Raw genomic sequence first — 13,790 nt, 5'->3', positions numbered from 1 at the left:
AGTTTATAGCCATGAATGGACCTGTTCGTGTGTCCTCTGCTTAGTGTCTCATGTTTAGAAGATTGAGTAACATTTTACGGTAAAGGGACACACAAGTATTTAACTCGTTCATAAAAATGCACCTGAGACTATTAAAAGAGAGATGTCAAGAAGGTGAGGGGGTCCACGTGACACAGGCTGGGTGCTGGATCTAGAAGATGGGCCAGCGAAGCTGTCACACCAGGACTTTGCGGTTTCTCTCCTCCCTCCACCTGAAGGGTGGAACTTTGATCTAATGTAAAAACATTGATCAGATGACCCAGGATGCAGAGCTTTCACTGTACAGAATAGAAAGTGTAAGAAGTTTAAGGGCTTCTGAATTCTGTGTTGTACTCTGCCTGGTGTCTGCCTTTTGGTTTCTTGACCTTCAGTCCCCTCTGGGGACCAGTTCTCTGTTATATTCTCACATGGAGGTCTGAGAACCATGGCCTGGAGCTCTCCCAGCACTGGAGGTAAGGGTGCCTTGGCACTCAGACCTGTCCCTTGAGGAGCTGAGGAGGCCTTGGGAACAGGGGTCCAAGCCTTAAAGAGAAGCATCGTTCACTGCCTGGCTTCATTCCTGGTGTCTCTCTCTTGGCTGTGGTCCCATGAGAGAAGCAGCGTGGGGCTTCTGGCATTCACGAGCATAGACATCTCCTAATCTTCTAGCAATCCCTTCTAATTATTAATTGGCAATGGAGATTATAACATGACCTGCCATCTATCTATATTTCTATTTGGTTTAGTGTAAAACCTATAATCTAAGTTATCTTGAAAAAAGGCATTCTTTCAGTAGGCTGGCTCATGAAGGTATGAAGTTATAAATATTATATTATAAGTACCTATAAAGATTAGGAATTTGATACTGTAGACCAAACAGAAGTATTCATCATTTCAGCAAGTTTTTCCTCAAATTTTCACACTAGGTTGCCTAGGCCAAAGATTCTCACAGGGCCCTGAGAACACTTTAGGGGATCCACAAAGGCAAAAGTGTTTTCATAATAACAGTAAGACAACATTTGCCCTTTTCACCCTCATCCTCTCACAGATGCACAGTGATTTTCCAGGGACAGACAGATATGAGAATCTCAATGTCTTCTAATAAAACTCTACAGAAATGGCTAACAGTGTAAAACAATGCAGGGGTGTCTGGGTGGCTCAGTTGGTTAAGCACCCAACTCTTGATTTCAGCTCAGGTCATGGTCTCAGGGTCCTGGAATCCAGCCCATGTCAAGCTCCTGCTGAGTGTGGAGCATGCGTGTCCCTTTCCCTCTGCTCCTCCCCATGCTCTCTCTCTGTCCCTCTAGAATAAATAAATTTTTAAAAAAATCTTTAAAAAAATGTAAAACAATGCCAACTCTCCTCACAGATATAACCCACAGGAAAAAAGCTCCTTGGGGTTCTCAAATTTTCAAAGTACAAAGAGCTCCTGAGACTAAAAAGTTTGAGCACCACTAACCTAGGCTATCGCATGCAACTGAGCAATCAAATTTTTAAAGCTTCCTAGAATGTATTCGACGTGGATGGGCAGAGTCAGGCTTCTGCAATGGTGCTGTGGCTGCTACAAATGATCCGTGAAGGATCTAACTTTTTTTTGGAAGTACAGTTGACATGATGTTATATAAGTTTCAGGTGTACGACATGATGATTTGACAAGTCTATACATTACGCTGTGCTCACACAAGTGTAGCTGCCATCTGTCACCATACAACACTATCACAGTATCACTGACTGTACTTCCTGTGCTGTCGCTTTCATCCCTGTGACTTACTCCATAATCGGAAGCCTGTAACTTTCACTCCCCTTCACCCATTTTGCCCGCCTCCCGACCCTGTCCCCTCTGGTAACCACCATTTGTTCTCTGATTTGGGGTCTTTTTCTGCTTTGTTTGTTCATTTGTTTTGCTTTCTTAGATTCCACACAAAAGGGAAATTATGAGGTATTAGTCTTTCTCTGTCTGACTTATTTCACTTACCATCACACCCTCCCTGTCCAACCATGTTGTTGCAAGTGGAAAGATCTTTTTTCTTTTTTTATAGCTGCATAATATGCCATTGTGTAGCTGTGTGTGTGTGTGTGTGTGTGTGTGTGTGTGTGTGTGACACACAACTAGAGCTCTTACTGAGAGTTCCTTATGGCTAGCCACAGTGCTAAGCGATTTACAGGAATTTGTTCATGTTACCCTTGCCTTGCAACAACTTCTCTCCACATTTTCCAGTTGAGGAAACTGAGGCACAAAGCAGTTAAGGAATAGGTTCAAGATTCCACACCCAGTAACAGCTATGAATTGAGGCAGTTTGGCCCTGAAGTCTGTGCTCTTAACTACTATATGCTGTTTCTCCTCTCATTGACTTTAGATTTAACAAAGGAATTTTAGAATTAGCTTAAGAAGAAAAAGAACCAGATACCTATCTCATTGTTAATGAAATTAAATATTTCCACTGAAACATGAGAAAAAGGAAGTCTTTTGTATGTTTCAAGTACAGAATCTGCATAATGCTTACCTTAGTATAGAGGTGAATCCGGTCCGTATTCCTACTTGCACAGAACATTAAGGTTTCATACACTGGCAAGTTGTCTGAACTCTTCAACTGTTCTAATTAAGAAGATAAAAAAGGACCTGAAGGTTTACCTCTCCTTTAACCAAAATAGCTTATTTCAATCTTCTATGGGTTAGAAAGATGAAAGAGCTATATAAAATGTATCACCATATTTGACAAAGAACACGTGTCTCCGCTTAAAATAAAACTGTGATGGCAGGCCACCTAAGACCACACTGGCTTATAAAGAAACCAGTTGCTTTGTACTTTTGCTAATGACCCTACAAGAGAGAATTAAATTCAGAATTAGCTGAAAAGATAGGAGTTAGGTATGAGAGAGAATTTCCTGCCACTAAGAGTTCGTACTGGTCTTAAAGGAGTCTAGAATCTGGGCTTCCCCGAGAGTGGTTTTAAGTTGGGACTGCAGGAGCACCATTTTGGTTACCAGCAGCAATGCAGCCTGTGAAATCCCACTTAAATGCCAGATTCCCTATGACCCAGTGCTTCACATTCACCAAAGGGGATATGTGGACAAGCTTTTTTTCTGATAATCTTATTTACCACTTCTCAGTCTCACTGACCAATATATATGGAGAGAGAGAGGGTTATCACAGTGGATCTAAATAATAATTATGGTTAACTCTTATCAAGTATTTACAATGTGCCAGGCACTTTTCTCAGTACATACATTAACAGCTCTCAGAAATAAGTAGTGCATTTTACGGAGGAGAAAACTGAGGCACATTAACTTGTCCAAAGTCACACCACCAGTAAGAGGGCTTCAGACCAGTAATGTGGCTACAGAGCCTGTGCCCTTCACCTCTGCCACAGTTTCTAAATGACTTTCATCATCATCATTATTTTTTATTTTTTCTTCAGTGACCTTTTAATGTGTTCCCATAGATCTAGAAGTCTATGATTTTTCACTCTACTTGGCAACCTTATCATATTTTAATTTTTCTAATCAAGCCACTGGTCATTTTACAAACTTGGGACTATTCCCATATTTCATAAGTTCAAAAATGTCAGTTTTTTTCCATGCTTTAACATCTCAAAAATTGGCATGTTATACAGCCAATAATCGTGCCATTTTATAATCACTGTTGGCCAGGTGGCAGTTGTGAAGTGGTTGTCATTGCCTGAGCACACATGAGCTTAATCATAACTACAGTACCACTGTACAATACTTCAACACCACACTTGAGTCAAATGTGTTGTTTGTTACTACATGAGTTGAATTTAATTACCTCTAAAATGTCTTCAAAATATTTCACTATGATTTGGTACTGAAATAAAAAGTCAACATGCATACCAAAAAATTTTGCACATAAAGCAGGAGAGCATAAATTTGATATTAAAGAAGTAAATATGCATCACTGGAGGAATAATCAAAGTTTTTTTATATTCTTGCAAAGGAATAACCAAGTGCTTCATAGAACCCAAGGAATTCCAGTTAGAACAAAACCAGAGTCCCTGCAAAGCACATGCCACTGCAGGTCTAGAAGAGTTTATGTGCACAGAATAAACATTTTTATATAGTGTACCCCCTCTGTCATCCTTCTGTTTTTTTTTTTTTTTCCCATGGAAATCCATGTTAGTGGGGAGAGGTGAACATATCGCTTGTATGGAATTCTCAGCCCAGTGATCTCAGAAGTCAAAGAAAGGAAGAGAGGGAAGGTATGGGGGAAAAGATGGCGTTGTCTGGAGTGGATGAGACCAATGCAAATTTCACTGGCAGAACAGAATTTCTAAAGGTCTAGAGATTTTTGAAAAGTATGTTTAAGTAAACCTAGCATCTGCCTTTATCAAGGAACAAATTTCCAACTATCAAACCAGAATTTCTCTGCCACACATGGGGAGACTCATGGCCCATAAGTTGTTTGTTCTCAGTCAGATGTTCAGTCCAGTGAGCTACATGTTGTCCTACAACAAGGGCTTCATCAGCACTTGAAGGAGTGTCAGAGCAGGAGGAAGGAAAGCCCCACCTGAGACTACACCATATACCCAAAGACTGTTAAAATTAACACATCTAAAAGAGGGTCCATTCCAAGATATTATTTGAGAAGACCTTGAGGCATTAGCGGGAAGGAAGGCTGAGGGAAAAAGAAAGGAGGATGCCCCAAGCTCAGAAATTCTTAAATGAACATTTCATTTTAAAACTATGAATCTGACTCTGAGTTATATCTGTGTTTAATAGCAACTGATTTAGAAGAAAAACTTTAACTGTCCCATCTCAACAATTTTGGTGTTGTTATAATGAGAACATCAGTCTGTGGGTTACTATGGTCACTAACCGATAAACAAAGAAAATAACCCCAAAGTAGTCGTGAACTCCAGCTCTGGCCACACATAACAACAGTGCTGTGTGACCTATGGGCGGGTATGCACCAACCATCACAGCTTGAAGTAATGGATGGAATCAACCAAAGAATAAATAAATCCAAACACTACATGGTTGGCTCCAAGTGCAGTCATGATTCCTATAGTCTTAAATTTATGTACCTTAAGAACGTTTTCTTAAAAAAAACCACCCCAAATCCTAAATTTAAACTAGGTCAATTAGTTGTAACCATTTAAAAGAAATTCGTGGGCAAACAATTAATGATCTGTTAAGTAGCTGTTAACATGCCAATCTTAATATTTTGTCCTAAAGAACCTCCTAAGTGTCAAAACCACACCCTCACTTGTGGATAAGCCCGACCTGCATGAGGCTGGGCGAGCAGCCTGGGGGCAGCACGGGCAGAGCTACGTGTCAGTTCTGCTGCGTTATGTCTGAACGCGCACAGCTCTGCTCTTCCAGCCGTCTGGTATTTCAGTGTGTGCTTCCAATTGTTGGTATGTTTAATATAAATCAGAATACAAGGAACCTGGAATGGGGTACTAGTTGCAAGTCTATCCACAGTGTCATCTATCTACATGCATACTTAGTATCTGAACACCGGAAGTGGAAACCAGACTTACCATTGCCTGGCTGGGGTGTGAGTGCGTCTTCTCTCTTGATTTCTGATATTGCTTCCTGGCTCTCAGCCAACGGGTTAGGCTCTGAGGGTGCAAGGACTTGTTTTTCACGGTCAGAACTAGTCCAAACGTTTTTGGAGGTGTCTTTCCCAGGATCACCTTTCTTGTTTTCATTTTTATCTTGGGTAGAGCTGTCTATTTGGAGAATTACGAAAATCAAACAATTTACACACAAATTTAGATAAAATCATTATTTACTCTAAGGCCAGTTTTTAAAAAGTTACAGCTAGGTCTTATAAAAAGAAACATGGTTGGGATGCCTGAGTGGCTCAGTCGGTTAAGTGGCTGCCTTCGGCTCAGGTCATGATCCCAGGGTCCTGGAATGGAGTCCTACACTGGGTTCCTTGCTCAGTGGGGAGCCTGCTTCTCCCTCTCCCTCTGCCTGCTCCTCTCTCTGCTTGTGCTCTCTCTGTCAAATAAATAAAAGTCTTAAAAAAAAAAAAAAGGAAGCATGGTCAATAGTGTTTATTCATTCTCTGCAAACACCTGTTGGGAGACACTAAATGCCCCATGTGCAAATGATGGGGTGCCGGACAGGCAGTGAGGAATGAGATAGACAAATCCTTGCTTCCTAGAGTTTCCATTGTAAGTATCAGAAACAGATAATCACCAAGGAAACAAATACATCAGAGAAAGAGAATAAAGGCCAATGAATAAAGAAAAAGGGAAGTAAAACATGAAAATAAAACAAGGTTTCGTAATCAGGGGTTGTTGGGGAATAAAGGTCCACAGGGCCAACCTCTGGGTTGAGTTCCATTTGAGCTGAGGGCTGTTTGGGAATCTAGAAGGCCCAGCCCAAGGGTCTGTATTCTCAAACTGGATTATAAATGTAAACGAAGCCACTGAGGGTTGTAGATAAAGGAATGGAATCATCTGAGTTTTTAAGAGCTCACCCTGGCTGCTTGTACTGAAGGGCCACAGGGGGGCTAGCTGTGAGGCCACTGAGGTCTGGGGGAGAAAATGGTAACTTCCAGTAGGATGATAGCAACAAAGATGACATGGCCAGAATTGAGATAGACTTTGGAAGTTATGCTGGCAGAACCTGACAAATCAAGTGTGGGAGAAGAGAAAGGAATCAAGGACGCTGCCTGGGTTTCTAGTATCATGGACGTATGATGAGAGAAAAGAAGATTTGGTGTTAGATGTGGTGAATCAAGAACTCCACCGCGGCCATGGTCACCTTGAGGCACCCATCACATGAGCAGGGCAGATAAGGCGGAGGCGTATGCACGAGCTGCGGTTCAAGCAGGCGACAGAAATATGGGCCTATGAGCTGTAAGATGGCAAGTATGAGCTATGTGCACGTTAGGAACAAAGCACAAAGAGGGCACCTGGCTGCTCAGTAGAGCAAGCAACTCGACATCTCAGAGTTATGAGTTCAAGCCCCATGTTGGGCACAGAGATTACTTAAAACAAAAACAAAACAAAACAACAACAAAAAACAAAGCACAAGGTAAGGGTTACCTATTGACATATATTAGTGTTCAATATATACTATACCAAATTGTACCGAATGTACTAAACGTCCTGGAGACTGTATTAGCAAACTTTATAGGAGTGTAATTTCCTAATATTGCTCCTTTTTTTGTTGTTTTTAAAGATTTTATTTATTTATTTGAGAGAGAGAGAGAGAGAGAGAGAGAGAGCAAGCGTGAGCACACGGGCATGGGGAGTGGCAAACAGAGGAAGAAGGAGAAGGAGACTCCCTGCTGAGCAGAAAGCCCCATGAGGGGCTTGATCCCAGGACCCTGGGATCATGACCTGAGCCGAAGGCAGCTGCTTAACTGACTGAGCCACCCAGGCGCCCTTCTCCTTTAGTTTTCTGGATTCCATTTCCTCAAAGTATTGTATGGCAAACACTGATTAAAAAGTTTGGATGAATTAGAATTAATTCTGCTTTTCAATACTTTTGGGGGTACATCCTAAATCAGGGTTGGAAATCATTATGCCAAGTCCAATAATATTAACCTAATAAATATAACCTTTTGTATACAGTAGTATCACTATTACATATATGTATTTCTATTAAATCAGACTTTCAAAGTCACAAAAAAAGTTTCATTTTTCTTTAGGTTGCTTGAGAGTTTGCTTATTAAATCAAGGGTCTAGAAATTTTTGCTGTTGCTCTTGGTATCACAAAGAAAAATCAGAACTATAAAACCCTATTAAACTCTGATTTTCATTGCTAAATCACTCAACTTATACTTCTATGTGAACTGGCATTATCCTGTAGTCATGAGATACTTTATTTTTATGACCTGGAGTAGTTGGAAATTGAATGAGATAATGCAAATTCTGAGAGATATTATATGGGATAAGCTTGTAGTTCCAATTTAGTTCACAGACAACAGGTGTCCACGTTACAAATATAACCACCCAGATGGCAGACTTGTCATTTTTGTAGGAACACCCAGGATTGAAAGAGGAAAGACTCAGCTACTGATTACATTTCCTTTCAGATTAAAACTAAGACACAGGAGAACAAGAAAGATAGGAAGGAACTGCAAGCAGAGCCTTTATCTTAGCGGACTCTATTAATGCCACTTCTCTAATGACGGGAAAGGAGATGTGTACAATTATTACAACTGATAAAATAAAGTGATTTCTTCCAGTTTCCCCAACTGTCAACTTGGCCTTCTGAGTTGCCATGAAAATAGTCTCTAAAACTGGAAACAAAAGAAATACTAATGATCTTTTTTCTTAAGACAACCTCAGTATTAATAATCATTTCAAAAACAAAACATCAGAATAATACCATGCTATAAAAACATACTCTGAGGTATGTTTATAATTTTTACTTTTAAAAAAGCAAGTTTTGGAAAAGAATAAACTCAGAAAACAGATACCAATTTGGTTCTTCAAAGATCTACAGAGGAATTTTTATGATTTGTCATGCAAGAAACAGGACACAATGTATATTTTACTAGGCAAAGAAGCTACACTGGATTATTTTGCTATTTAAACAAAAATAATCTATAATTTCTTTAAAAACAAGTATTATCTACAGGAGAAAAAAAACAGCAGGTCTATGACTATAAGGCATATTTGCTGCCATAGCAACAGAGCTTCTATTCCTGCCCACTGAATTCACATCCTGCTGGCATTAATGAGAAATGTCCATTTGTGCCAAATTAATGCCATGTCACAGACGCTCAGGGATATACATTCTTGACAGAACTGGGAGCTTTCCACATTCCACCGGGGGATAAATTCAGTCTTCACTATGTAAAGTTCTTACTCTAGCTTAACAGCTAAAGTCAGTGTTGAGTGCCACTAACCCATGCTAACAGCAGTTGCCTCTAAAAACACAGACCATGTGAAGATGATACTGCCAGCCCCCTCCCAGGGGCCATGCTCCATGTACTCACCAGCTCTGCCTGGAGGGTTCTCACACATTTCACAATAAGGTAACACCGAGTTATTGATATAGGTGCAGAAACCACACTGCCAGCACTTTCCAGGAAAGGGTGGGCTGGCTGCCTGAGCTAGGGCCGTGGTTTGTCTGGGCCAGGATGGTTTCTCCTCTGGGGCACTGCAGTGGTTACTGGTGGTGACCGACTTCAATCTTTTAGCTTCAGGTTCAACATTGCTTTCATAATCAATGATATGTCTTGTGGCTCTTTCTCCAGGGTCTGCTGGCACGACAGTATTTTTCTCTTGGAATATTCCTGATTCATCGCAGGAGGTCACCAACTGTCTTTTCTTAGGTTTTAGTAAAAAGAATGATCGAATATCATGCTGCTTCTCTTTTTCAAACTAGGAAAAACAAACAGTTATCAAATTAAAAAGCCATCTAATATGTTCTTCCTAAATGAAACAGATTAACCAACTATTTTCAGTAACCATATTCCTTTATCTTTTGAATACCTTGTTGGAAATGAATTCAATTATGCTATGACTCTTCATATATACATATATGCAGAATAACATTAACACATCTATATACTTCCTGTCTTTTTTTTTTTTTTTTAGCACTTACAGTGTGCCAAGCACTTTACATAGATTAACTCATTTAATCTTCATGCCAGCTCTGTGAGACAGGTACTAGTTTTCTTCCTGTATTTTACATGAGGACACTAAAGCTTTAGAGATGTTAGGTAACGTGGCTACAGAATTTATGTAATAAAATTATACTTCATCAACTGTCTGCTCTAGAGGTATGTCAGGGAAAGGAAAATTGTGTATTTAAATATTTAAATATTCCAAGAACCTACCAAAATGGTTTCATGCCCAAACTATAAATACAGTGTTCATTAACAACGTTTTTCATATTAAAATGTTTTCTTGACTAGGAAGCATTTTTTCAAATAGCATTAAAGCGATTAATTAGAGCTGCTTCTTTAACAGACACATCTTAGTAATTATCTTGCTTTCAAGAAATATATTTCCCTTTTCTAAGAAAATCTCCATCATTATCTCGTGTTTTTTGTTTTCTTTTCAATGTGTGAATCTCAACTTCCTTATTAGAGAAAGTGGGATACATATCTCCACAAGTGATTAGCTAGCAGTGAAGGAAGATAAGGAGTCAATTTTAGAGAATTCCTGTTAGGGGTACCATGGTGGATACACACTGCATTTCCAAAGATGGTCACACCAGTTCTTATCCTATTTGACATGCTCTTCTCACAATGTGACACCGACACGCTACATTTAGAGGTGGGGTCTGTGTTCCTCTCCTCTGAACCTGGGTGAATCTTTCTAACTGTCTCAATCAATAGAATGCAGTGAAAACGACACTGTGTGACTCCTGAGGCTAGGTCATTGACGATTACATGGCTTTCACTTGGTTGCTGGCATTCTGAATCTCTTCCTCTTTTTGTCTTGGGTTGTTTGCCTTTGGAGCCTCACCACCATGTTGTGGGGAAGCCTAAGAGAGAGAGCAAACCATGTGTGGTTGTTTAAGTTGACAACTCCTGGTAGGCCCCTAGGTTACAGGACAGCATCAACTGCCAGACTCGTCCCTGAATGAGCCTTGAGATGTTTCCAGATCTCAGACTTGGGGTCTTCTACCAAAGGCCCCAGTCATTGTGGAGCAGAGACACATCATCTCCATTACACCCTGGTTACACCCTGGTTGAATTCCTCACCCACAGAAACCATAAGAAATGATATATGAATACTGTTGTGTGAAGACACTAAATTTTGGGGTAATTTGATATGTAGCGATAGATAACACTGACAGACTCTACAGATAATGATAGCGAAGTATATTGTAAAGAAATATTTTATGTAACATATCTTACCTGCACTTCTTAGCAGTGATGCATAATAAAGCAAGACATAGCAAATCCATAGAGAGAGGATTAGTGATTACCAGGGGCTGAGGGAAAGGGAGATGGGTAGTTATTGCTAAATGGTCACAGAGTCTGTCCGAGGAGATGAAAGTTTTGAAAATAGTGGAGACAATTGCACAACATTGTGAATGTGATATTAAGTAGTATTACCACTGAACTGTACACTTAACAATGGTTAAAACAGCAAGCTTTATGATTATATGTTTATAAATATAATCACAAATTTTTAAATAAAAAAAAAAAACGAAGGGAGGAAAGCAGGAAGATTTAGGCTGTATTGGTAAAATTAAAACATAACAGGAAAAAAATCATCCCCCCAAAATGTACAGCTTCTGTTTTCTGTGGCTGTTATTTATACAACCTCATGTATTATAAAAAGTTATCTTAGTTATGGAAATAACAGAATTTAGATAAAAATATAAAGAAGGAGATTATTAACCATGAGACAAGATTTTTAAAACAAGGCACAAGGGAAATTCTAAGAAAAGGGTGAAGAAAATCAGAGAGATTAGCAGACTAACAGAGTTTGGTGTTTAAAAAAGTAACAAACCAGAAAAGATAGTTAAATATTTAAAGAAAATGTTCTATTCCATATAATAGGATGGCCAAGAGGGCTTTCAGGATTTTGAAAATAGTAGCAAATGTTCAGAAAACGTGAACAAATCGATCAGCTATTTCTAATTAAAGCATGACCTTCTGAGTCCTTGCATGTCTGGAAATGAACTGATTTTGTTTCTAACCCTTAGTAGTTTCGCTGGGCATGCAATTCTTTTCAAGTCCTTAAAGACATTGCTCTGCTTCTTCCAACACCGGATGATGCCGATGATGTTCCCTCATAGGTTGCACTTTCCCTTTGTTTTAGAGGCTTTTAAGACCTTGTCTTTATCCCTGGTGCTCTACAATTTCACAATAATCTATATTTCTGTATCTGTGTCATTTATATCTATCTGCCTTCTGCTCAGCACCCAGGATACCTTAATTTTGAACGGCACTGAGTAGCTTTAGCTCTTGGAAATTTCCACTATTCTTTGATAGCTTCTTCCTCTTTATTTTCTTTTTTTGTGGAATTACTGTTAGCAGAATGTTGAACTAGACATAATGTCCTATTTCTTATTGTCATATTTTCCTTCTTTTTGTCTTTTTACTCTCTAAATTCTTAAGAGTTTTTCTCTAATTTATCTCGCAACCCTGACTACAGAATTATTTTGACAGCCATATTTTCAACCTTTAAAATTTCCTTTTTTGTTTCTTGTTCCTTTGTCATAGTAGTCTGATTTTATTTATATTTGCAGTAGCATCTTAAATGTGAGGCTACTACTTTGAGTTTTTAAAATGCTATCTTTAGGGTTAATTCTTCTATCAGCTTTTTTTTTTAAGATTTTATTTATTTATTTGACAGAGAGATAGAGAGCACAAGTAGGCAGAGAGGCAGGCAGAGGGAGAGGGAGAAGCAGGCTCTCTGCTGAACAGGGAGCCCAATGTGGGACTCAATCCCAGGACCCTGGGATCATGACCTGAGCTGAAGGCAGCGCTCAACCGACCGAGCCACCCAGGCGCCCCCATCAGCTTATTTTTGTTCTCCTTTTTCATGCTACAGATTTCCTCCCCAAACACACAATGACCCTGCTTGTCCCTGCATACATGTGAATGAAAGAAGGATTTCCTGGGAATGTGGGACACACAGGGCTTATCACCACAAAGATCTAAAAAGACATACTGGGTGTTATATGCAACTAATGAATCATTGAGCACTACATCAAAAACTAATGATGTACTACTATATATTGGCTGGTTGAACTTAATAAAAAATAAAAACATAAAAAAATAAAAGGACATACTGATTGACTACAAGAGGTCAGGAAAATGGAGGGGCTCAAGGTGATACTTAAACTCCTATATTTCTGACTTGCAACACTGTAGAAATGGTATTTTCCTGTGATAGGGAATACAGGAAAATACTGGGCTCATAAAAAGACAAAAAGAGAATAGGTAAGGAAATAAGTTCACTTTTACACACTTGTGAGGACTACTAGGTACCAGGGTAGAGAGTCCAGGAAGCAGGTCTGGAGTTCAAGAGAAAGAAACAACTAGATTCACACATCTGGGAACCACTAACATAGAGACGTGGTTAAAGATATCAGACTTGATGTCATGATACATGAGGGGAGAAGATAGTGAGAAAAGGTCAAAGTCAAAGGCAGAAAACACAGAAACAGCATTAAGGGTGTAATGAGGAAGAGATACTAAGGAAAGATACACAAAAACAACAGTAAGAAAGGGAGAAAATCAGGAGAGTGGTAGCTTTATTGGGTGTGTGCATGTGTTTTGGTTTTCCACTCATTTATTAGGTGTTCGGTGGGCACTTTAAAACAGAAAAACCCACGTCCTTCAGTTCTAGGAAATTTTCTTATATTGTTTTCTTCCTCTGTTTTTTCTGTCTTCTCTTTGTGGAATTCCTATTAGGCAAAAGCTTCTGGATTGATCATTTGATTTTATTCAACTTTTCTCACACTTTCTGATTGCTGTTTGTCCTTCTTTCTTTGTGAGTGCCTCATTACCTTATTTCCCAGCCTTGCTGAATTATTATTTTCTGATATGACAGGTTCAATTCTAAGAGCTTTCACTTGTCTAATTTCCTCTCCTTGTTTTGGTTTCATGGGCACAGTATTTTCTTTCACTTCTCTATGGACATTAGTAATAGTTTTGGGGTTTCCTTTTAAAGTCTTCCTCAGTTTGTTCGATTGTCTCTGCTTCTTCTGATTTCTTTCTTGGCTTACATGATTGTTTTGGTCTCTGCTTTTCAAGTGAAAAGCTTTCCCCCAGGCCTGGAGGCCTTTACTGTCCATTCATATTTAAGAATGAGACTTAATAAGCATTAAGAATAAAATGTGATGGCAAGTTTCATGTGGGGGACTTCACT

General features: G+C 39.3%; 1 protein-coding gene across 4 annotated transcripts in view; it reads right to left on the bottom strand.

Annotated features, from left to right (window-relative positions):
- ZRANB3 (zinc finger RANBP2-type containing 3) overlaps positions 1-13,790 on the bottom strand; it is a 312,440-nt gene that overhangs the window by 15,505 nt on the left and 283,145 nt on the right. For 3 of the 4 annotated variants that reach the window (XM_032856167.1, XM_032856166.1, XM_032856169.1), the window contains 3 exons: positions 8,945-9,332; positions 5,520-5,711; positions 2,523-2,614 (listed from right to left, as the gene is read on the bottom strand). In XM_032856167.1, coding sequence (XP_032712058.1) covers positions 2,523-2,614; positions 5,520-5,711; positions 8,945-9,332 — 672 coding nt within the window. The remainder of the gene's footprint in view (positions 1-2,522; positions 2,615-5,519; positions 5,712-8,944; positions 9,333-13,790) is intronic. The other variant, XM_032856168.1, reaches the window with a different exon arrangement.

The sequence above is a fragment of the Lontra canadensis genome, unplaced genomic scaffold (assembly GCF_010015895.1).
Source record: "Lontra canadensis isolate GAN:19392208 unplaced genomic scaffold, GSC_riverotter_1.0 scaffold11, whole genome shotgun sequence".
Classification (NCBI taxonomy): Eukaryota; Metazoa; Chordata; class Mammalia; order Carnivora; family Mustelidae; genus Lontra; species Lontra canadensis.
This window is presented reverse-complemented; position numbering and strand designations above follow the sequence as displayed.